Below are 26,279 nucleotides of genomic sequence, written 5' to 3'. Positions count from 1 at the left end.
TTGGGTTGAGTTTTTTCAATTTATGAATCTAGCCAATTGGCTCTGAGATGACTAATAAAATGTAGTCCGATTGACCCTGAGGATGTTGGGAAGGATGTGTGTTCTTGTTAGTAATAGCCCGAATTATATTTCACCACGAGACAGGATATTGGGGTATTTCTGGGGATGAGTCTTGATCCTGAGCCTCTGTCAGGCAATAGATGTTTGCCACTTCACAGGTCACTTCAGATGCTGTATTCTGGGCTGCCAGGAGATCAAGTTTGCTCCATCAGCTCAAATAGGATAAGGCAAGGAACAATGGCAGGAATAGAGGGGGGGAGGGGTTGGTTCTTTCTTAAAAGGGCTGGGGATGGGACCTGGGGCCTATTCCACAAAGGTATGGTATTGTACATTACAAGTAAATTCTCTAGTAAGTAGTAAAAATACTAGAGTTTCTGTTCCACAAAAGAATTTTCTACAGTTGTACTTTACCACACCATACTTACAAATTCCAGTCAAGTTTCATGATTGTATTCCACAAAAGTACTAGTATTTGTAACTTACTAGTAAATTGTCAGGTATTCTCTAACTATGAAAGAAGACTCATACATAAATGTACTAAAGTTATTTAAATATATTTATTTTGTAATATTAAGATATATTCTGATAAATATGTGGTTTAGAATATCTTTTCTTGCGTCTGTTTCTTTCAAGAGAGACAATTTAATTTATATTTTTGCCATTTCAATAATTTTGCAGTGTTTACAGTTTCGTAACAATTAAGTTTGACGAGTGAAAATCATTATTAGCGGCATCTATTGGCTAATATGGAAAACTATAGTGGAGCATTATACAGGGATTGTGGAAGAATATAATGAAGTAAATATTTAATTATCTAAGTAATAAACTAAAATAAATACCATTGCATGGTTACGAAATTCATAGAAATGTTACACTACTACGAACCTACCTTAAAATACGACATTACGATTAAGGAGAAAGACATAATGTAATTTGATGATTGAAATATGAAGATAATAGCTGTTTCATGTTATGATGTAGTAGGTTTATTGATATGACGTCACTTGTAGCAATTCATTGGTTATGTACAGCACACTTTAATCCTTTTGTGGAACAGAAAGATACAACTCCATACTTCACAACAACTTTCATCAGTAATTTGTAATATACAACACCATAACTTTGTAAAATAGGCTCCTGATCTTGAACCTGGAACAAACAATTTCATATAAAAAAATCAGTGTCTTTTATGCATTAGAAATAAATGTAGTTGATGTCTGTATTATTGTAAGATGGAGCCTGGTGGAAACAGAGACAGAGATAAAATGTTTATGAACAGTTGACTCAATAATGCAGAAAATAAAGACATGCCAAAAATACAGCCAACATTAACAATTACAGTTTCAATAAAAAAAATAGCTCGGAAGGAATATTAGAGATTTTAATTAGCTATGTGTTGATTGTTCGATCGATTGATTTCTCTTGTTTGCCCGCATTTACATGGCGTCCTTGTGAAATTGCTCCTAATGCTGGCTGTGTATGCATGGAATCTAAGGAGATAATTAGTCAGTTTGTATTTCAGTTTTTTCTCCGCCTCAACTACCTGGAAATGCATCGCACGTATGGCTGCGCTTCTAATCCACAGCGTACTCGACCACTTTGTGACTTCTGTGGGAGGAAGTTCTGCCAACCTCAAAAGCTCAAAGTTCACATTAAACGCATGCACAGTGGTGAGTTAAGATAACAAACATCCTTCGGGCTTAAAGCGAATTCTATGTTTAAGAATAATATTATACATATCAGTACTTAGGTGTTCTTGGTGTGTATCATTAAATAGTTTTGATTATTCTAAGAGTTTTCCTCTACTGTAAGGGAGTGCAAAGAAAACAAAGAAATAGAAACTTTAAGAATACTTTTGAAAACAAAATACGACCTATTATGACATAATATTTCTAATTTTGATAGACATGGCGGAAGTTCTCCGTGAGTTTCAATGCAAGATCTGCCTTAAGCTGCTGGGTTCTAGAGCTGCACTGCAGCGCCACATGAAAGAGGTGCATCATAAGGACATTGTGGGGGCTTGCACGTGTGATCGATGTGGTAAAATGTTTCAGAACAAGTCAAACTTGAAGATCCACATGTTGACACACTCAGGAGTCAAACCTTTCAAGTGAGTGTTCTGCATGTTACATTAACTAATTTGAAGTTATATTTCAACCAAGCTATGCAATTTATATGCTCGACCCAGTTTGCCTTCCAAATAATGTTTGTAGAACCTATTTCTAATCTATTTATTGTGATATTGAAAGAATCTTTCATGTGACGAATATATTTATGTAACTTATAAAGGTAAAAATTTCGTTCGTTGCATTCGGATTTTTATTATAGTATCAGTCATTGTCCGCAATTCCGAATGAATAATGAAATAGTGTTGTGGAGTGCATTATTTCATTGTAGTATTTTGAACTGAACCTGGAAATAAAATGACTATCTCTTACTTACTTACAAATGGCTTTTAAGAAACCCAGAGGTTCATTGCCGCCCTCACATAAGCCCGCCATTGGTTCTCCCTATCCTGTGCAAGATTAATCCACTCTCTATCAACATATCCCACTTCCCTCAAATCCATTTTAATATTATCTTCCCATCTACGTCTCGGCCTCCCCAAAGGTCTGTTTCCCACTGGTCTCCCAACTAACACTCTATATGCATTTCTGGATTCGCCCTTATGTGCTACATGCCCTGCCCATCTCAAACGTCTGGATTTAATGTTCCTAATTATGTCAGGTGAAGAATACAATGCGTGCAGTTCTGTGTTGTGTAACTTTCGCCGTTCTCCTGTATCTTCATCTCTCTTAGCCCCAAATATTTTCCTAAGAACCTTATTCTCAAACACCCTTAATCTCTGTTCCTCTCTCAAAGTGAGAGTCCAAGTTTCACAAACATACAGAACAGCCAGTAATATAATTGTTTTATAAATTCTGACTTTCAGATTTTTTGACAGCAAACTAGATGACAAAAGCTTCTCAACCGAATAATAACAGGGATTTGCCATATTTATTCTGCGTTTAATTTCCTCCCTAGTGTCATTTATATTTGTTACTGTTGCTCCAAGATATTTGAATTTTTCCGCCTCTTCGAAGGATAAACCTCCAATTTTTATATTTACATTTCGTACAATATTCTGGTTACGAGACATAATCATATACTTTGTCTTTTCGGAATTTACTTCCAAACCTATCGCCTTACTTGCTTCAAGTAAAATTTACGTGTTTCCCTAATTGTTTGTGGATTTTTTCCTAACATATTCACGTCATCCACATAGACAAGAAGCTGATGTAACCAATTCAATTCCAAACTCTGTCTGTTATCCTGAACTTTTCTAATGGGATAGCTCTGTAACTTATATAAACTATGAAGGACAAATCTGGTTAATTTAGTATTTTCCCAATTTCATCCCATATGTTCTTTCTCCATATTACATTGCTATAATTTTAATTTATAAATTATAAAGCCCTTCATACTGTTGAACTTAATATAACCTTCACGTCATCCATTTCATTATACCTTCAGTATTACCGTGATTGGAGGCCTTGCAATCGATATATTTGCCATGACATTCTATATTTCGATCTTGGATCGTACGGAAATCTGTTTAGAATTCTCTGGCAAGAATTCTAATCGGAATCTGGTCATGCGGACAGAGGCAATATGGCCAAGTGGGTGATCCTCCATTTTAAATAATGCAAAGAATAAAAATCCGAACGCGGCATACGGAGCCATTCCTGTAAGTGAGCACCTACCTTAATACGAACATTTATTATTGTTTTCACAAAATTTTTCATAGAATCTGTGTTGAGTGAAGGGTTATATCAATGTTTCTGGCTGACTACGAATGATTGGATAAGTAATGTAAATCTTTGTAATTTTTCTAGATGCAGGGAGAATGCATGTGTGGCGGCATTCACAACCAAACAGTGCCTCCAGTTTCATTATAAGAAAGTGCACAGTTTCTCTGAGGAGACGATGCCTGTCATAGAGCGTTCTGTTGCATACACTTTTGATGCTTATTCTGGAGGAATAGTTGAAGAACCTGGACGTGGGAAACATCCGCGATTTGACAAAGAGAGGCGCAATTCTACAGACAATAACAGTAGCAGCTTGATGTCACTTGATGAGAGCAGTTCTACTTCCAGTGTGAAAGCAGATGTCTCTGCCACGAGTTCCACAACAGAATGCAACAGTGGTGAGTCATAGAAGACATTGTTAAGTAAATATCACCAATCAGGTGGCTACTGGATTGATCTCATACTATAAGTCTATATTTAAGTTGTGGTGAGTCTAATACGGATTTTGTGATTAGCGAAGTTGGTATAGTAGCAGTTTTTCTTGTCACTATTCCATTAGTTATTCTTACTTACTACATACTCCCTATAGGGCCAGAGTCTGCCTTACTATTGAAGCCCAGTCTTTTCTGTCATGTATCCTTCTTCTCCATCCTCTTATACCTAGCTCTGTCATATCTTTCTCAATGTTTTCCAACCATTTCTTTCTCGATCTTCCAACACATCTTCCATCTTTCGTAATAGGAAGCACTCTTCACTCTTTTCCACGTGTCCTGTCCATCTTGGTCTTATACTTTTTAATATCTCCTACAATTTGGGGTTTACCATACAAATCATAGAGTTCATTGTTAGTTCTAACTTTCCATTCATTATTTTCTATTTTAGGCCCATATATTCTTCGCATATTGTTATTCTTCTCTTATCATACTTCTTTTGTGGTTTATGGATGTACAGTGTAGAAGAATGTGTTCCTGATCTTCATCATGATTATTACGCCACAGAAAAGTAAGAATATCAAAAAGATGAAATCGGTGTAGGTACAATTTTGTGACAATGTGATCTGTTCTGGCTCTTGTTAAAAATGTTTGAACATGTCTAGGCAAGTTTTTGTACATTTCCAGGTCATTTGGTTTCTTTTGAAAATGGACTGTAAAATTTTTCCTTTGTCAGAAGAGAGCCAATTGTTGATCCATAGGTTTATAAAGTGAGGAAAATAAAACTATCACTTACAGTTTCTCTGGGTTTCTTTTTGTTTTCATTTTTTTTTTTTTGTGTTATGCAATGAGAAATCAGTATCTGCTTTATGACATTAAAAACAGAATTTTAATTGTATCGGTAATGCTTGAAAATCTTGTGTCTTCTCAGGTCAAGATGACAACAAAGGATTGAGGGATGGACCTCCGCAGTTGACTCCACCACCTCCCCCACTGCCTACCGACCACACAGCACAACAGCCCCCAACGCTGGAAGCTTACATCTCTCCACCCCCCAGCAAGGTGGTGATGAGTAAAGGTAGCAAAAAATGGTTAGGAGATCCTACTCCACTGGAAGCTCCCAGAGCATCACCTGAGAAGAGTCCCTTATATGAACTAGATGATGAGAAAGATGTAGAAGATGTCGTGACAATGAACGTAGTGGAACAGGAACGACATAAGACTCCTCCCCCAATCTACCGACGTCCCGAGTCTTCCTCAAATGCGAGTTTGTTAGTGGAGGCAGCTCTAGATGCAGCAGAGCGTGACATAGACATGTCAGGTGTGGTGACATCGCCCACGGTGATCACAGCAAGTGACAAGCAGCTCTACCCTCAACACCTGGTGAATGGACACCTTCCATCCTCACCCTCGCCTCCCACTGACCACATGGACAGCTATACACTGCAGTCTCCTGCCACCACACCAGAAGGCTCCCCAACAGGTCACCTGCAGCAGTTGGAGGGCTATGCCTCTCCCCCACGCATGCACTACAGTATGCAGCATCAGGAAGATCTCATCTCTCCTGCCGAAACTCCTCACCCCACTGGTTACATGCATCACCCTGAGGAGATGTCACCTGACAATCAGCGAGGAGGTCATATGGAGGGCTACAGCCCCCGTTACGAGCTGCACCACCAGGTGCCCACCGACAACCTTTCAAGTGATGAGGGCGAAGGTGCTCAAAACTTGAGCTTGGGCCTTAAAGAGAAAGCGGGATTGACGCTTGATCTGGCATACAAGCAATACGAGGTCTTGGAAGAATTGAGGCCTGGATTCGAGCCTCTTCTGGTAGGATCCACAGAATTACAAGGTCTCGACATGTCAGCACGGAGCTATCACCATGGCAGCTTTGGCTCACAGACTGTGTCGCGTTACCACCACACCAGTGTGCTCTATGATATGGCGGCTGCAGGTGGGCCGGAGCGGCAGAGTGTGGACCTGAGTATGACTACGGGACGTGCAGGCAATGGATACACCTCACCACCACCGCCACCTCCATACTCACACTCTGAAGTGCTGCGAGTTGTGAGCTTAGATCTGTCACGTCACCACCCCCACCATCCTCACCACCAGCTGCCTGCACCTCGTGCTATGACACCCTCACCTGCCCCACCAGGCACCCCTAATCACGTTGTTCCAGAAATGAGCCGCATGTCCACAGTCGGTAACCAAGGACTTGTGGACCCAGGCCGCATATTGTCTCCACCTCCACATCCCAGTTACCAGAGTTACCCCCTTTCACCTTCACCCTATCATCGCACACCCCATATCGCCTCCACCTCCCCTTCTGCGTACCATCATTACTCAGGGTACTACTAGTCACACACTTTTCGTATTTTTAACATTTCATCTTGAACTGATGGTGAGTTTAGGTTAGGTGTGTGTTATGTCAAGGCATAAATGTTTCTATCGAAGTGCAAAAAGTAATCATAATCTTACTTTATTAGTGTTACAAGGAACATGCTTCCACACTCTTATGTGTTCATCATTGGACAAATTGTTGCCATACCACTATTATTATTATTATTATTATTATTATTATTATTATTATTACTATTATTAACAATATTATTATTGTTATTATTATGATTATTATTATTGTCATCATCACCATAATCACTATTGCCGTCATCATTACCATCATTACTTGTGCATTTTAATGTCGTAGTGTAAGAATTCCTCATATACAACTTAATGCCAAAGAATTGTAGTGATGTCAGTATTTGTCCTGGAACATGAGATTCTGTAATACTGGCTGTTGCTGTTATAGGTATCAGGATTGTGAATTAAAAGTACCTTTCAAAAATAATCACTTACTGTCTTCTTGTATTCCACATTTCTTTTATAGTAAAAGATTCTCATTAATTTAAATCTCATTCTACACAGCAGTAGCTGCTCTAGTACTCTTAATACTGGTTAGAATTGCACCTCTCCTAGTCTTGAGGTAGAAATTTTACACGAAAATCTCTGATCCCGCCGGGAATCGAATCTGAGCTGACTAGTCTGGAGGCATATGTGCTACCAAAGAGCTAACTCAGCGGTCTATTTAGAATAGCATATACATCTTGAAATTTTGGTCAAGTAATGGTATTCCTTCCCTTACTTTATATTATTAAATTCATTAGACATTGTAGGCTACAATAAGAATTCTAAATAGAGTTTATGAATTCCACAAACAGCTTTTGATTCCTTTGCGTGAAATGTGGTACTACTACTACTTATTTTTCTCTATTGCAGCTAAGTTTGATCTTTTCTCTCAACTTAATAAACTTACTTGTTAGACAAATTAATTATGCTAACACAATTACAGTTTATATTGTAATATTTCTGACCTACGACATTATCATTTCATATGCTGTTGCGGAACATTTATTCTTATTTTGGATAGTCCTGTTCGTGAGAAATTTGATCACTGACACACCTGTTTCGCCATATCATCCATACCCACCACATCTGGTGCGAGTTATAAAAATCACATGTTTGGCTCACAGTGCGTAAATCTTATTTTAGAACATGGTAAAATAGTAGTACTAATGTAATTAAGGTCAGAAGATTTATTTCAGGACAACTGATTTTTTTTCTTCACCCTCTCATCTGCACAGAATAGTAATATCGAAGGTGTATTATCTTTATTACTTTTTCGTTTGAAAAGTTCACATTGTTTAAAATCCTACATTTTAAACATTATATATTTTTTTATTACGTTGAGGAAAGATTTTGGAATGCACAAATTGGTCAAGTTAAGTCGAGCTTCTGAGATGTTTAATATTAGTACTCGTAAAAAATAATATACATTATAATGAGAATAATGATTGTTACTAGAACTGTAATTTCTTAGTGTTAATCTATTTTCACTTGCCTTTATACTTACTGAGATTGCAAATTCTGTAATTCACTTTCCGTATAGACAATGACCTTGGTTTTGTATTATTAAAAATGTAAGACATAGTTTGGAAAAATGAAACGTTCTTTTTACTAGTACATTCCACATTTCTTTTATAGTAAAAGATTCTCATTAATTTAAATCTCATTCTACACAGCAGTAGCTGCTCTAGTACTCTTAATACTGGTTAGAATTGCACCTCTCCTAGTCTTGAGGTAGAAATTTTACACGAAAATCTCTGATCCCGCCGGGAATCGAATCTGAGCTGACTAGTCTGGAGGCATATGTGCTACCAAAGAGCTAACTCAGCGGTCTATTTAGAATAGCATATACATCTTGAAATTTTGGTCAAGTAATGGTATTCCTTCCCTTACTTTATATTATTAAATTCATTAGACATTGTAGGCTACAATAAGAATTCTAAATAGAGTTTATGAATTCCACAAACAGCTTTTGATTCCTTTGCGTGAAATGTGGTACTACTACTACTTATTTTTCTCTATTGCAGCTAAGTTTGATCTTTTCTCTCAACTTAATAAACTTACTTGTTAGACAAATTAATTATGCTAACACAATTACAGTTTATATTGTAATATTTCTGACCTACGACATTATCATTTCATATGCTGTTGCGGAACATTTATTCTTATTTTGGATAGTCCTGTTCGTGAGAAATTTGATCACTGACACACCTGTTTCGCCATATCATCCATACCCACCACATCTGGTGCGAGTTATAAAAATCACATGTTTGGCTCACAGTGCGTAAATCTTATTTTAGAACATGGTAAAATAGTAGTACTAATGTAATTAAGGTCAGAAGATTTATTTCAGGACAACTGATTTTTTTTCTTCACCCTCTCATCTGCACAGAATAGTAATATCGAAGGTGTATTATCTTTATTACTTTTTCGTTTGAAAAGTTCACATTGTTTAAAATCCTACATTTTAAACATTATATATTTTTTTATTACGTTGAGGAAAGATTTTGGAATGCACAAATTGGTCAAGTTAAGTCGAGCTTCTGAGATGTTTAATATTAGTACTCGTAAAAAATAATATACATTATAATGAGAATAATGATTGTTACTAGAACTGTAATTTCTTAGTGTTAATCTATTTTCACTTGCCTTTATACTTACTGAGATTGCAAATTCTGTAATTCACTTTCCGTATAGACAATGACCTTGGTTTTGTATTATTAAAAATGTAAGACATAGTTTGGAAAAATGAAACGTTCTTTTTACTAGTACATGAGAAGTCCTACTCATGTATTGTGTTTTGCAGTTGTCTGTATTGTGAACTCTGTTCCAGGACTGTGAGTGAGTGCCACATAGTTTCAAGTGGAATGAGATTCAAGTGTAGATTTTGATACTGTATTAATATATAATTGTTAAAATAAAAATATACTCAAAATAGTTGATGACTGAGCTGGTCCTGTCCCTCAGAATCAAGTAGTATGCGCTTCAGACAATGTGGCATTCATTGTCTATAATAGTCATTAGAAACCAAAAAAAAAAAAAAGTTTTTTCACATACCAGTAAACTATTTTCACATATTTTTATTCATTACTCTTTCCATATGATAATGTCTTCAGGATATTTACAATGTGCTTGTGTGCCAAAAAGTATTTACTGCTTAACTTTTTTGCAGATATTGTATAAAATGAAGTTGTTAGGAAAGTATATTTTATGTTTTTTTGTTCATGCATATTATTATCTAGCTGTGACATTTTAATACAATAGTTATATATATATTTAAATATATATTATTGTGAGTGTCAAAGACTAACTGCCCAGACATGGCCAGTAGCCCACATGTGCAGAGAGTTGAATTATATAATATTATACATCTGTTATCCATTATAAACACTTTATTTGTCAAATTATCTTTACTATATAAGAATCCGAATGTTAAAGGTACTGTCTCCGGAATTCAGCTATATTCTATCCCCAACCAAGTTACATACAGTTGTCGTTGCCATACTTATCTTCCTAACGCCCCTTTTGGTGTACTGTGTTTCATTCTTCTCTGCCATTACTTTCTTGGAGACTTGCATAGCTTCCCAGCCAAACTTCTTCCCAACCTAGTCATGAAGTTCGGTAGTTGTCACTGTGTGAATATTCGCACCCAGCGAGGTCTGTGCTACAGAATAAATCAGAGTGGCCCTGATTGGTGTAAACAATGAAACCTTCACATATAAAATTGAGACTGTCTTAAATTGAAATTTTGTGTACCATTTTTGAGAAGAAAGTGATGCAAAGGAAAAATAGATGTATATGTATTAAATATCTTTTTATATATATTATCATATGTTACTGTATTTAATCTGACTTCGAATTTAATTTTGGATATCATTTGCACATTATATGTCCTCATTATAGGAAATGCAAAAAAAAAAAAAAAAGTATTGTAAAGCTCTAGAAGATTCCATTTCGAGATTTTCGCGAAAATGCGGTACATGTTTTCGGCATCTCTGCTGCCGAAAAGTGATTTTGGGTATGCAGTCTATCTGCCAAAGTGATTTCTCTTGAACTGTAGTTCGGATTTTGGTCATAGTCAATATCTGCGAGTCAGTTTGTCTGGAAATGATGCACAATGGCACTCATTTTCAAGATTCGTCAGCGATTTTCTTTGTGATTTTTTTGTATAATGTATAATAAATTGGTAAATAAGACAGGCAGTTAATATTATCTGAGAAATCATTCACTCTGTACTCCTTAGCAAGTAGAAGAAGGGATGGCTTCTTGTCTCCCAACATTTGTTACACTGTGAGTAAACATCTAAAGCAAAGTACTTATTAGGAAGGAAAGATTCTCTCTAGATAGGTCAATATGTTTTAACATTCGTGTCAACTTTAAATACCAATGTTTATAAATAGGAAAGAGAATTAGAAATGATTACAATATATGTGTGACTTTTATGCACATTTATGCAATATTAATTACATATATCTATTAAGCCGTACAATTTATCAAATAAACGAATATCTTATTTTTTGGGCTCATATAATTTTTTTTATTTATTTTACGATGCTTTATCAACTGCGATGGTTATTTAGAGTCTGAGTGATATGAAGGTGATAATCCAGTATAATGAGTCGAGGGTTCAGCACCGAAAGTTACCCAGCATTTGTTCTTATTGAGTTGAGGAAAAACCTCAACCTGGTAGCTTATACCAACCAGAATTTTAACCCGGGTGCACAGTTTCATAGTCTGACGTGCAGACCACTACTTCACACGGTTGAATTATATAAAGAACGCCTTTATATTTAATCTAGAAAAACGAAGGTTATCTTCCTATTTGGATGCATATTGTTTTTTTCTTTCGTATGTCACTCTCATGTGTACCATAAGGAACTGAAATATTACGAAATACATAAAATGTGTACTTATAATTAGAAAATATGTTTAACCTTCGTGACACACACTTTTATTTTTATTTTTTTAAGTATTCTGGTACCTGCTATTCTTGCCATTAATTTAATTTAAAACATAGATATAAAATAGTGATAATAATTTAATTTATCACTGAGGTATATGAGTGTCCTTGAAACTGTGTTCATTTGGTGAAATGTATATGAATTTAATCCTACACATTACTTTGTGCTACATTCCAATAGTGTGTGTACATAGTTTGAGAGATCAGTCTTCCATATTTTTAATATTCTTATGCTTTATTAGGATGACTGTCCCGTTTTGAATGGGACTGCCTCATTTTATATATCCTAGCTTTTCCACCAATTATTGGATCTAAATCTCAATTTATTCTGCTTTCATTTAAAATGACACTACCACGTTTCTACAAAGATGATGTCATATTGTTAACAGAAATCGAGATAGTGTTCCAACACTTGGTATATACACATGAATGAGTGATTATCGAATTGAATTACTCTCCACGAAGTTCTGAATTTCTCTTGTAGAAATTTTATTAAATAAACTCGTTCTTCCGTATAGTCTTCAAATACAATTTCAGATGTTGTTAAACATTTAAATGTCATTTCAGTTCTACGCTTTTCTTCACCTCCATAAAAATGTAAAAATTAAGTTTTACTATATATAAATAAATAAATAATGTAACACATTTCTCCTCTCTCTCTCCATCAGTTGATTGTGTTCAAAATTACGTTTGTATTTCACCACTTGATTGTTTTGACCATTGGTGGTGAAGTATAATATATTATTTTCTTAAAAAATGAAAAATATCATAGACCAGAATAATGTTTTTGTGATCAATGTGATTTTTTTTAAGTAATAAAAGTTTATCTTACCAAAATCAGTTACATGAAAAAAAAATGTATCTGAGAAAATGACTACTTGTAACCATACATATACGACGAGGTGCACAAATTGAAAATGAATATTAAGACAAGACCAGTTGAGAAGAGCCGATGACTTTGTTGTCAAGTGCTCAGCATTTGAGGAAAAAGTGAGCAACTTTTGACTATTACTTCTAAAAAGAATGTGTTGTGTGTTCTCGTTTGCATGATCCTACAGTCACTTTACTACAATTTGGTACTTAATGTAACTGTATCTTATGATAACACATTTATAATTTTGTGAATAGTATTCCCTAAAGTTTTGTTCATTTTTTTTTAACTGAGCTCATTGTTTTGTTTGACTTGTAAATGATTCAACACCTTCTGAATAAGTACAACTTTCTTCTTAAATGAGACACCTACTACATTCACTACTCAAAATAACATGTGAAAAAGTAGAGGTACTTTGGATGAAGTATAGTTACAAGGACATGATAAGAGAAAAGCGAACAGTTTCTATATACATATGCCAGGTATAATGTAACATACGGTATTATATTACTGCTATGACAAAACATAAATACCAAAGTCATTTATGAAAAAGCATGCATTTAATTTATGTTCAGTCATTAGCTTTTTCTATACTTAATGCATTTTCACAACACAAAGAGAAAGTCAATAACAATTTTTGATCCTAAGTCTGTTGAAGTGATCATCCTGTTTCAAAGCTTTTTTTAAAATTGAATTATCTGGTGGAGGTTTCATTGTAATTATTTTTCGAGTCCTAATGTCGCAATGATTGTAATATATGGGCTACAGGCACATGACTTCGCAGTTGAGTGTCAAAGCGCGCAGTGGAGCCATGTTCTTGAAGTTTGGTTGCATGAAGCGGCTTGAAGTCATAAGCGCTTCATGCTGCGGCGTGTGCTTAAAGGGTACTTGGCGCGGACAACCCTTCTGTCTTCAGTACAAATCACAATAGCTAGAAATCTCTTCCTGTGATATGTGCCCTTTAAGCCACACTGTACATGTTGTGATAACCTCTCTTTCTATATATTTTTGAGATTACAAACCGTAGGTGCTATAGTGATACTACAAATAAATTATTGTGTTATGCAGAAAATGTGTCATGTGATTTCATTACCTGTTACCTCCATTTTTTTTTTTTTTTACACCATTTTATGTTTGAGAAGTTGTGGTCACTGAAATTATCTGTACATTATGAATTATCTATTAATGGATTTTGGTAAGAGTAGAAGGATTGGACTGGATCAGATTTTTAATGGGACTCATGTTTTAAGATGTACCATTTCTGTACTGCAGGCTCAAAATTTTTCTGGGTGTATCCTATCAGTTGGTAGTCCATTATCAGCATCATATTATTGGCCAACATCATGGTAATGTGACGTCATTGATTGCATATTTTACTGCTTACAGTAGTAAAATTTTTGGAAATATTCAACATTTTTTTCCTCCATTATTGTATCTTATACAATAATGAAAATTGGTATGTGTAAAACACTGTCCTGCTATATGAAAAAAATATTTTTACGATTTTTTTTTCCCCTCAGAATTCATAATGGTGGTAGTTCACTGTGCAGTGATAAAGCGTTTCCCTCATAACTCATGAACTTGTTAACCTTTTCATGTTCTCTCTCTTTTATTTTATTGCTGAAACTCGTGTTTACAGTATCATGCTCTTTCAACTACATTCCTTACTAAATATTTTTTTTTGTTTTGTGTTAGGAAAAACTACTGATATTTGACCATTTTTTAAAATGAATTTATTTTTTATCAGACAGTCTAGCAAAGGTATCAGCATCATATTGTAGATATGACATGCATAAATACACAAAAACTTTCATCACAGAATATTGGATAGTTTTTTAGTTATGTGGGAAAAGCTTCATCACTGCACAGTGAACTAAATTTAAAAAAAATGTAAATAATTTTTTTTATCGTAAAAATATTTTTTTCATATAACAGAAGGACAGTGTTTTAAACATACGAACTTCCATTACTGTACAAGATACAGTAATGGAGAAAAAAAAAAGTTAAATATTTCCAAAATTTTACTGCTGTAAGCTGTACCTAACCCTTTAATACTACTACAGGATATTCCAGAAAAGTTAATCATCAATATGTCAGCTGGCATCTTTGATGGCTGTTCTTTTTGGGCCAGACCTTGTGCCATCCCTTCTCACAGCTCTCATTTACCTAAATCTCCTTCAAGAAACACTGCCACAGCTGTTGAAAGATGTACCATTGAGAATTCGTCACTCAATTTGCGTGCAGCATAATGGTGCACTAGCACACTTTCACTTATCATCTATGCCACCTCAACTAAACTTTTGCTAGGAGATAGTAAGACTAAGGTGGGCTACCGGCTGGATTCAATTCCACCTGACTTTTCCCTGAATGCTATAATAAGGGTCTTGTTTACAATATTTCTGTTGAGTTGGAGGGAGATCTGTTTGCCTGAATTCTGACTGTGGCATAAAAGGTTCAACACTGGGCTGGAATAAAATAAAATTAATGCATCATAACTTGCAGATGCAGTTTAGGTAATGTAGTAGTCATCACTTCAAGCAGCTCTTTTAGTAATGTGATACAATGACTTGGAAAATACTAAAAACAATACAAAAACTAAAAAGAACCAGTAAATGGAATTAAGTGACATGTGACCACAATATTGCTAATGATGTGAGAAGGAAAATTTTCCACTACATTTCAATGGAAAATTTTTCTCTTAACCAAATTGTTGCTTTCTTTGGTTCCTTGTATACAACCATTCAGTATTCTCATTATCCACCAGCTTCTCAAATGTAAATTATAAATCGTCTATTCAGTGATGGCTGTGTAAATACTGACTCAAAAATAGCGCCATTGTCACATCTGAGTTATAACATTAGACTACTTAAGAAGATGTTATAGACTAAATAAAATTTGTAATATTTTACGATCATCGCTTCTGTGTACTAGTATGTTTTCATTTGTCCCTCACTGCAGTATTGTAGTGTGAGGTGTCATGCCAGGACTCGCCTAAGAGATTTAGTACTGGTTTGTGTCCTCATGGGGGAAGAAATTTTCTCATGAAATTTCGGCCAGTGTAAGTGCCTGGAGCCCCTCAGCATTGTGATGAATTTGGGGAGCTACAACAGGTAGCGAAATCCAATTCTGTAAACTAGCTATAATGGCTGGCAATCTGTTCTGGTTGGGTGAATTCACCTGAATTCTGCTGAGTCAGCAGTCGGCTGGTTAGCTTGGCCCTCTATGGTTGGCACACCTAATATTAGGAGTATTAGGCTATATTGCATTCATCAAAAAATGTTTTCATTGTTCATTACAGCCAATTCAAAATTGAATTTAACTATTTTTTTCTAAAAAAAAAAGCGTCTTTCTAGACTTTAGAGAGACTTTGTATTATTATTATTATTATTATTATTATCATTATAATTATTATTACTACTACTACTACTACTACTACTACTACTACTACTACTATTATTATTATTATTACTACTATTATTATTATTATTATTATTATTACTACTACTATTATTATTATTATTATTATTATTATTATTATTATTATTATTATTATTATTTAGTGAAAATTTTCACATGTCATAGCATGATTCCTGGATAAATGAAGTAGGTTATTTCTGTTAGTGTCATGCATTTCAAGCATTATGTTCAGTTCAAGTCTGTCAAGAGTGACAAGAACCAAAGTCTGTTTTGAAGAAACAGATCTATCCAGTTCACTCGAATCTGCCCTTTCAAGCTCGCTGGCCTCTCCTACCCTCCTGCCCCATCTCTTCATCCTTTTAGCATAAGGACTTTAGAACAAATCTTGTGCAGTTTTATAAAGATGTAAGGACAGGTCATTTTTATTACATAATTATCATTAAATATCAACAGAAATATACATACATATAGGTGAATCACATTTTATTTTAAGAATATATGCCAGTTTTTACTATAGTACCAATCACTTACAGAAAGTAGCTAAAATTACATTCCTGATATATTCAAATAAATCATAGATGCTCAATAACAATAGATGTGTAGTTATACAGATGATTAAAGTATTATAACATGAACACATAATATAAAATAAATTGTATAAGTCCATAAAAATAAATGATTTCATTTTCATACTAAACATCATTATAATTTATAATACCCAAAACTGTTAATAAATAAAATACATGATTTCATTTTCGCACTACATATAATTTGTTGTAGCTTGCAATATCCAACCTGAGAATAAATAAGACTATTTCAATTTTATAATACACATAATAAACTTACAGTACCCTACCTGTTAATAAATAGAAAAAAAAATCATTTTCATACCATATATAATTACAGCTTATATTATCCATTCTGTTAATAAAATAATAATATTCAATATGTTAAATAAATGTGTCCGTTTTCATAATATTATACATAATTATAACATACTATCTAGCCTGTTAAATAAGTAAATAATTTCATTCTCATACTACACATTATCGTTGTGCATGACAGACACCATGTTCAGTTCTTTTTGTCGAGTATGGCGAAGTTCGATATTTGCCGATGTTTTCTTTGCAGCAGGAGGCCTGTCATGTTTGTTCACCAATATTATGAAAATATTTGCTGTCCTCCTCTTCCGTCCCTTCATGTTTTAAGCTATAGTCCCGACGCTGTTATTTCCAGCGTGACTCCGCCTCTTTGCTTACGTCTTAGAAAGTGAAGGCTCTATAAAGTCTAGGTAGGTAGTATCGTTCGCCATTTTTGTTCTTACGTTGTCGAGCTACCATACGAGGAATCTATTTGCCACACCGTTAAACATTATCATGTCATAGCTCCTATGATAATAAATCAAACGCAATGTAATTCAGCAAATAATTGAGCGGCAAATAACGTCTTCGTGTGCTTTCTGCGAACGCCAACGAAAGAGCTAAAATGGCGGGCGATTATATTAAGTATTTATCGAGCCTTAAGAAATGAATCAGTGAATCACAAGACGCACACGTTTAAATGTAGCCGACCTGCAACGCGATTGGCTGCCGGAAATTAGAGCGACAGGACTATAGCATCATGCATTACAGGCATTATGTTCTGTTCAAGTTTGTCGAGTACCGGTATGGTGAAGTTCGACATCCGCCAATATTTGCTCTGCAGGAGAAGGCCTATCATGTTTGTTTCACCTTGTTATAAAAAAATTCGCTGTCCTCTACTCCCACCCCTTTATATTTTACCTGCTTAAGGATGTTAGCATATATCTTGCGATTAGTTTGTCATATGAAATAAGACGAAGTTTGTAAAATCTTAGTTACCACGCTCATGTTCTAACATTGCAGGACATTATTTTAACCTGCTTAAGAATTTGATCTTGCTATTAGTTTTCATATGAAATAAGACGAAGTTTGTAATGTCTTGGTTTCCTCCCCCATGTTTGAACATTGCACAATACTAGAAATACACAATACTAGTCGGTACTACGAACACATGGGTTTTTTTCTTTAATATATTTTGTTTGATTTATTTATACATATATTTTGTGAATGTTTAGTCATATTAATAACAACAAAAATTACCTATAGGCTACTTATTACTATGCGTAACTTCGCAAGATATGCCCCTGGAATCCTTATGCAGCTAAAGCATAAAGGTGCAGGAAGAGGAGGAACTAAGGAGAAAGGCACCGAATGTGTGTAAGGAAGGGAAAAGACTGAAAAAACGGAAAGGGAGCTTTGGTTCTACAGAGACTCGGCAAACTTGAACTGAACATAAGGCCTCTGACTGGTTTTCAACAGACTCGGTTATTTTAGTTTACAAGTTTCATTTCCACGTACTGCTGGGTGCCTAAGGAGTAGGACGAAGTTCGTAGTATCTTAATATCCCCTCTCATGTTCGAACATTGCAAGACACTAATTCCTATATCGGTATGCTATGAATAAAATCTGTCCAATAGTTTAGGAGCAGTCACTGGACACAAACTGACAGAATAAAAGAAGAATTTTCTTATGGTATCAGTGCAGAAATGCTGATAATGTGTCCATGAAAAACTCGGAAGTAGATTTTACAGCAGCAGAGTGAAAAATCTTGGGAGGATACAGATGTCTGGATGGAGGTGGCTAAGTCGGATGGTCTGTATGAACGGAAACGTCCAATAGAAGAAGAATACAAATTGGCAATTCAGTCAAAAGGACTTAAACTTCTAGAATTTTTGTAGATGAAATAAAAAATGAAACAATAAGTGCTGAAATGATGAAACAAAATAAGAAATGGAAAAGTGTATATGATTTAACTTTGTAGTGGAGTTTGCTTTGAAGTCTGGAAGAGGGTTAGATAAAGCAATCATAAAGACCATTAAAATGCTACTACTTTGTGGTAGGCCTACTCTTTATTAATGCCCACATTATAATATTGTTTAAAACTTTCCCACAAGGACAAGAAATAACAGAATTTTAACACGTGAAAGAAATAGACCTAACTTACAGTATATATTCCGAAAGTCGGCCAGATTGGCACAGTTGGTGTAGCGCTGGCCTTCTATGCCCGAGGTTGCATGTCAGTAGATTTACTGGCATGTAAAAGAACTCCTGCGGGACAAAATTCTGGCACACCGGCGACGCTGATATAACCTCGGCAGTTGCGAGTGTCGTTAAATAAAACAAGTTTTTTTTTTATATTCCGAAATTTATACTTGTGTTTCATTTATTTTAAATTACTTCATAAATATGATTTTTAACAATAATATTGCATATTAGGTAATTCTTAAGCGATTTTCAAATTTGTGGATGTCTCTTTAGCATTTAAATATTTTAAAAATAATATGTCTCATTACACCCCAGTCAAGAGGGTTAAATAGAGGCCCGAGCCCTCTTGACCCCAGTGCAAGAGGACAGTGTTACTTGAGATTTCAATTGATTTCCATGTCTTTCTCAAGTCACCCCAGTAAAAGAGGTGGCATGAGACAACATAGTTCTAAAAAAATACACACACTTGAGATATAGGTATAAATAAAGTACTGAACTGCTAAAATATTATATCCTAAGATATGAATAGCACTATCGGATTATTTAATAGTAAAAAAAAAACTATTGCAAAAACAATATACTTAGAACATAATATCTGAAGTCTGTCTCAATTCAACCAGTTTGGCATGTTTTTTTCATATTATAATACAGATATTATGAAGTGTAAGACTATAACAAACAACAAATGTGGGAAGCAAGTAATGTGAAAGCAAGGGATAGAAAGGAATTTCATTTAGCGTAGGTATTACAACTTCGATCGTAAATTTTGGTTTCGTATTGATTGATATTAGCATGATCCCACCAATAAGAATGCTTATCTACGGTTGCTAATGAAAAATAGTGCACATGTACAAACAATACTGTTTACAAATTAACAACATTATAAGCAAAATGAGCTTTTATATATAATTATATGTAAGCATTAAATTAAGATAATGTTAGTTATTTAAATATTTTGTTTCTAAACACTTTATGTATCTGTTTATGGTACGCTACGCTTTGAAAGTAGTTCATGCTAGCTCTTCTGACGCCATTGCGTTTGTAGAGCGTTGTTTGGGAGTGTCGCTGTATAAAAATATCTAGTATAAATGTATTTATTATAACTGTTAAAGTTTAACACACACAGTATTTCTTCTGCATTTCACGACCATAAATATAAATATGGGAAGGTCGGATCGTAGGAGGTAAGAGCTTGATAATATCATTTCATCTGGAATGGCGTTACCGATAGGCTACGTACATGTATTGCCATTCACCGGTACATTGACTTGTCTGGTTGATATAGTCCACGTAGTTCATAATGTTAAATTTATTTAATTAACCTTTTGGTCTTTACTTGTAGTGTTAAGATACATATAAATTTTTAAATACTACTAGAATGTAAATAAACTATAAATACATTATAGTAGGCCTACATGTAACCTACAAATTTGTTTTTCCATTATATTGCACGAAAGGTGCCGATCATAGTGATGGTATGCAAAGCTTGTGAACAAACAGATCATTGTGTATATTTTAAATATTTTCCATTTTCAGTTAGGCACCCCATATTTTTGATAATATTCGCCAAGCCGGTAAGAAATTATAGCTACAACGAAATTTGCTGAGGAGGTTTATAGGGAAATTATAGCAGTCCGTAATTAGTATTGTCAAGGTAGCCACATTACTTAGGTGAGTGTTGTTTCTCTTGATGATGAGCCCCCCTCCCCCTTTTCCTCACACTTCATTAGTGTGTTCCCTGACCTAAGATGTTAAGAGTAGAATGTAGAACATAGCTATTTAGGGAGATTGTTCGTTCATGGGTCTGTTTAAGTGAAGTGCAGACCTCATTTATCATACTATCATTGCTCCTCTTATCAGATTATTTGCAGATTACACTAACTAAACTATTCTACTATTACGTATTATATATTTTACGGTAATAGATGCTGGAGCCCATAGATGTCAAAAGGGTCTTAAATTAATAAAACCAATAAGATTATTGTGCTGCGGGACTCTACTCCGCGGCTCGCGCGGCCACTGTTGCCAACTGGACGGAAATTCCGTCAAAACTGACGGGATTTTAACGTAGCGGACGGGAAAAGAATGGCTTTGACGGGTGACGGATTTTTTGGCGGAAATTATGATTTACATCGCCTTTTGACTTTTTTAGCTGCTGTCGTTTTTAATTGTGTAAATATTTTTAGGGATTTTACTTTTTCTTTGAACAGCCCTGCCCATACAATGTTGAGGAATCCCCAGCCCTGTCCATACAATGTTAAGGAATCCCCTGTTTCAGATTTCCTCGTAATCAAGTCAGAGATTGACGAATTATTATTTGAATCAAGATTGGTATATAAGTTGTGTTAAAATTTGCTTTTTATTTATATAGATATATTGAATGGGTCTTATTTACATTTTTTTTTTTTAATTTTGGCGGATTTCCAGGTGTTTAACTGATAGGGATACAGTTGGCAACACTGCGCGCGGCATTCATCGGCAGCTAATCAGCGTCTGTTTTGCATTTCATGCGCGCTACGTTCCACAGCGTAATAACCTCCCGTTAAAAATGAAATTGATTCATTTTAAGAGCATTGTAATTATGTTTTTATTTAGTGCAAAATAGTCTCATGTTAAATTTTCATAGAATAACTGAGGTAGTTCCAGTGATTTCTGAAGTGAAAATCGTTGAATTTATAAGAGATTTTTTTTTTTTTTTTGGAGATGCAGTTGATCGTATAATGCAAGGCATAACAAAAGCTTAAACTAACCTAACCAAACCTGTCATAGATTTGTATATGCAAGGTGTATTAAGCGAAGCGAACTACCTCAGCGCTAGTTTAGCCAAATTAATTCGCGTTCCCCTATCAACTACTCTTAGTGGCTTCCCTGTTGAGAATGACTTAGCCAGTTGGACAGTGAGAAGTAGTGGATAAATCGAAGCGCATAGGAATGTAAACAGGTAAAAACAGAAAATATGCGGAATTATTAGAACGTCAGTGGTAGAAAGCCTATTTCACAGCAGCCATAATTAGTAATCGGTTTGACCAACATTACCGCTAAACGAGCGCAGAGGAAGTTTAATTCGTACCCCGCTTATAGACCTTCAGCTGTTTTGGAGCTCTTTCCTCAATCATACCAATATAAGTTAGGATAACGTTATGAAAGCTTCACGCAAGTGGGTAGGCAGCGAGTTTTCCTAATCTACAATCATTGACCGGTTAGGTTTGCTCAAAGTTTTGATATCTCTTGCATAAGTTAACTTATGCGCTTTTTGATAAGTACTGGTAGTTAGATAGCGAATTTCTGTAAGATCAAAGTTCAGATAGCGTGTTTTCGTAAAATCGAGAATCAGTGGCAGGTTAGAATTGGTTTGTTCAGGCTTTAGTGACAGGTTAGATTTGGTTTGTTCAGGCTTTTGGTATGCTTACCAAGAAATGTGTATGCAAGGCATACCTAAATCCTGAACATACCAAACCTAACCTGTCACTGATACTTGTTGATGTCATTAATGTCCGTCACACTGACCAACTTTTTCTATGGAATTACCAAAATTATTTATTATAAAATCCTCGGTCCCAAAACTTCATCTTCCCAAACAGTTGCTTATAAAATTGGCTATTTTCACTCTGGTTCTACACTATGATGCAACACATTAAAGCATTGGACGAAGATTGGTGATTTTTTGTGTGTGAAGCTGTCAGTACTGGTCTGAGAAGCAACAGTAATAGCGGATTTATACAAGCAGTCACATTATGAAAATTGTGTCCTTGTTTTACTATTATGGAACGAGTGCACAATACCGGAGCAGCGAATATTTCGAATACCGCTACTCGTGACGTCATCTTATTTACTCGTAAATAAAAACGAAATTACACTTCCTTTCTATTTTCCTCCTCCTCCATCTGTCATTTCTTATCTATTTTATATCTTATATCACTCACAATGTCATTAATTTTACACATTACTTATATTTAACCTGCATTAAATCGACTACAATGCACATATTTTTTTAATTACTTACATTTCTTAAGCGGAATTCGATCCTCGAACCTCCAGCTCCTCACACCAGTACCTTAACCACTATGCTACAAAGTTAAGTTACGAGAACATTATCCAAATCTTCAACATAAATACACCATTATTATAACCCCCCCACACTATGGCATCAACAATGATGTTAATTCAGAGTATTGAAAACAGTGTTGAAGCAGACGTTTCCTTAACACGACAGAGCATTGAGGGAAATCAACAGTAAACAGTGAGCAGTGAACTGTCAGTGCAGTGTATCTACTTCAGTTTTACGAATGATATCCGTATAGGTTAATGTTTAATCGTGTTTTATTACTTTAAAACATCACATTGACAATAGTACGAATCAAGACGCGAATTAAATATAAGGTGAGCACTAAAATGACTTATCTATATATATTTGTGTGTCAATAATTCCTCTACCTCCAAAGACGTTTATTCATTGCATTTACGATACAGTCGAGAGCCTACCCCTGCTACTCCCCCCCCCCCCCAAGATACCTTCGTCATAACCCTTTTATATTATTCTTGAACCGTCAAAAACCAACATAATACATAACAAATAGATAAAATTATCAGAGCCGCCAGATTTTGCCATATGCCAGTTATTAATGGTTCAAAAATTTGTAAAATTTATACGGCAGTGTTAAATGTTCACAGACCATAGGATGTGAAAGGTGAATGATGCAGAGCGCTAAAATACAAGCATGAGATTGTCGACTAAGAACTAGAAGCTATATAAATTAAGCTACCTAGAAACAGTAACTTTTACAGCAAAGGTAATGTTAATGTTTCATGTACTAATGTACGACCGACACTTGTTTCATAGTTTAGTAAAGTGCTCCAATAGCTTATTTATTCTGGATACCCTATTTTATTGTATTAGATGATACAGTATTTGTTTCAGTGGGTCTCATACTGTCTTTGAAACATTTAAGCAGTAATAATGGTAATTAATTAATAATAAAAAAAATACACACGTAATGGATAGTCACATAAGGCAATTTTTTTGTGATTATGTATTTGTGGAGGAGTGTGCCAGCATTTTGCCAACAGAGCTCTGAACTATGATAACTCTAGAAAAAATCGTTGTGACATATACTTAATTGTGTTTTTGTTACAATATGATTTTTGTGTTCTACTGATTCTTAGAAATTGCGAATGTTGCCAAGTTATCCCGAATATAACAACTAAATGACGACACATGATTTCAGCCACGACTTCTCACGTGACCACATTTTCTTCTGTGTTGTATTTTTTGCACGTCAGTATGTAAAATATTGCCTTATAATATTTCAGAGCAGCAGGTTAGTGACGGACTAATTATATTCGAAGTGTTTCCGAATTGCATTTGGACATAGTTTTATCATTTAGACGAGAATTTTTGTTAATAGCAAAATGTAGCATCAAGATTCGAACCAACAGTGGATAGAGGAAAGGAGAATTTTTCCATATAGAAGAAAGTGTGTAGCAGAACAGTTTAATCTTCATGCTCCCAACATATTTGGTTTCCAGTCGTAATTGCCAGTTACCTAATAAACAAGGAAGCAGATTGTAAGCATCCTTTAAAGGCATTACAAATCTACAGAGATTAGCTATTTGACACACATAGTATAGTTATTCACATCATAAGATGGAAATTCATAGACGCATCAGTGTTTATTTTAGTAGGGCTACACAGTATCTGAGTTGGAATAAATGACAGTTTTATTGCTGTTAGTTTTTGGGACGTAAGTTTGTATTGTATAAACAGAGTTTGATTGAACTTTTATGTACAAAATTAACTTACTGTGAACTTGTCAGATCTTCATGATTTGTGTATCTAATTGTGTAAATATGGTTGCAGAGAATCATTAGATAGTAAGAGTACTTGTAACATTTTTTTTTTTATAATGTTGACGGTGAGAGAGTTGAAATTATGTTTTTACCATTTGTGTTAGTAATATATTAAGTAACTGCATGCTGTTAAAAGGGATTGTGCATTATAGCAGTCCTATTGACGTAAGCATGCGAGACTAATAGGGAGGTTAATTAACTTCATTCCCCAGTTGGGTGAAGTCAGTCCCCTCCCGATAAATAGCAGTAAAGCACTTATGTTTTAAATATGAAAATGTTGATCAATGCATAGAATTAAGATTTTTTTATATATAAATACTGTAGGTACTGTGTTTGTTGCGTAGCTAATTTTTATTTTCGGTATACTCTTTGTACAGTATTTATTATCTTTAGGTGAAGATAGGCCTACCTTTGTTTAATTTGTTATGTAGTCTATCTCACCTTTTAATTATTTGTATTGTTTTTTTAATGCTGGATACTTGGCGATGAAGCCTTCGTTCTTCAAATTATTTATTTGTGACATAATTTCGTCTCAGCAAATGTCTTTATTTCATCATGAAATTGATATTTTATTTTTAATTGGGTTTACTTGGCCTTCCCCCCCCCCCCCCCCAAGCTTTCTTTACTGGATATTTTAAAATTTGTTGTTACTGCTATGAACTGTTATTCAGATAAATAATACGTTGTGAATGCTTGTTTCAGTGACCGTGACAGAGACAGGGATAGAGACAGTTACAGAGATCGAGACAGAAGGAGAGATCGAAGTCGTAGCAGGGACCGTTACAGAGATGATCGTAGGATTGGTGGTGGAGGTGGTCGTAATGCTAAAGGGAGGCAGCCTGGTGGTAGTCTGAGAAAACCACACTGGGATTTAAGTAGGCTACAACCTTTTAGAAAAGATTTCTATGTACCTCATCCGGATGTTGCAAACAGGCCATTACATGAAGTGGAGGAGTACAGAAGCTCTAAGGAAATTACACTCAAAGGACGTAGCATTCCTAACCCTGTAAGGACATTTGATGAAGCTGGTTTTCCAGATTATGTTATGAAGGAAATTAGGTAAATAATTATTTTACATCACTGTATTTTTCTCTTCTGCTTTTGTTATTCTTTTCTTTAACTTCATAATGTTTATTTGTTTTATCTCATATCACTATTAATGTACTATTTCATGCTTATTTGTTGAGTGTTATAACCCATTATGTTCTGCAAAAAGTCTGCTTACCAGGTGTAATTTTTAATATATTGTAGCACCCCTAAGACTTCGAGTGACTCCTGACAAAAAAAAGTGCAGACTCTCACTCCTTGCCCTATGTAAAGTACCATGTCCATTCCTTGACTTCTCAGTTACTGGAGTGTCTCATCTTGCTGGTGTCTGCTATAGGAAGGAGCTGCATGCCAGTAAATTGTGACCTGATGTAGGCTATACGTGTT

At 35.0% G+C, this 26,279-nt stretch overlaps 2 protein-coding genes across 6 annotated transcripts in view; both read left to right on the top strand.

The window, feature by feature from the left end:
• LOC138696627 (uncharacterized) overlaps positions 1-9,734 on the top strand; it is a 36,704-nt gene extending 26,970 nt beyond the window's left edge. For both annotated transcript variants that reach the window (XM_069821815.1, XM_069821814.1), the window contains exons 8-11: positions 1,583-1,730; positions 1,966-2,170; positions 3,936-4,246; positions 5,211-9,734. In XM_069821815.1, coding sequence (XP_069677916.1) covers positions 1,583-1,730; positions 1,966-2,170; positions 3,936-4,246; positions 5,211-6,640 — 2,094 coding nt within the window. In that variant the 3' untranslated portion in view covers positions 6,641-9,734. The remainder of the gene's footprint in view (positions 1-1,582; positions 1,731-1,965; positions 2,171-3,935; positions 4,247-5,210) is intronic.
• Positions 9,735-20,016: 10,282 nt separating this feature from the next.
• LOC138696630 (probable ATP-dependent RNA helicase DDX17) overlaps positions 20,017-26,279 on the top strand; it is a 30,387-nt gene continuing 24,124 nt past the window's right edge. For all 4 annotated transcript variants that reach the window (XM_069821825.1, XM_069821824.1, XM_069821823.1 and 1 more), the window contains exons 1-2: positions 20,017-20,182; positions 25,548-25,904. In XM_069821825.1, the coding sequence (XP_069677926.1) occupies positions 20,160-20,182; positions 25,548-25,904 (380 nt within the window). In that variant the 5' untranslated portion in view covers positions 20,017-20,159. The remainder of the gene's footprint in view (positions 20,183-25,547; positions 25,905-26,279) is intronic.

The sequence above is a fragment of the Periplaneta americana genome, chromosome 3 (genome assembly GCF_040183065.1).
Source record: "Periplaneta americana isolate PAMFEO1 chromosome 3, P.americana_PAMFEO1_priV1, whole genome shotgun sequence".
In the NCBI taxonomy this organism is placed as follows: domain Eukaryota; kingdom Metazoa; phylum Arthropoda; class Insecta; order Blattodea; family Blattidae; genus Periplaneta; species Periplaneta americana.
The sequence above is the reverse complement of the archived record's forward strand: the minus strand, read 5'-3'. Positions and strand labels throughout refer to the sequence as shown.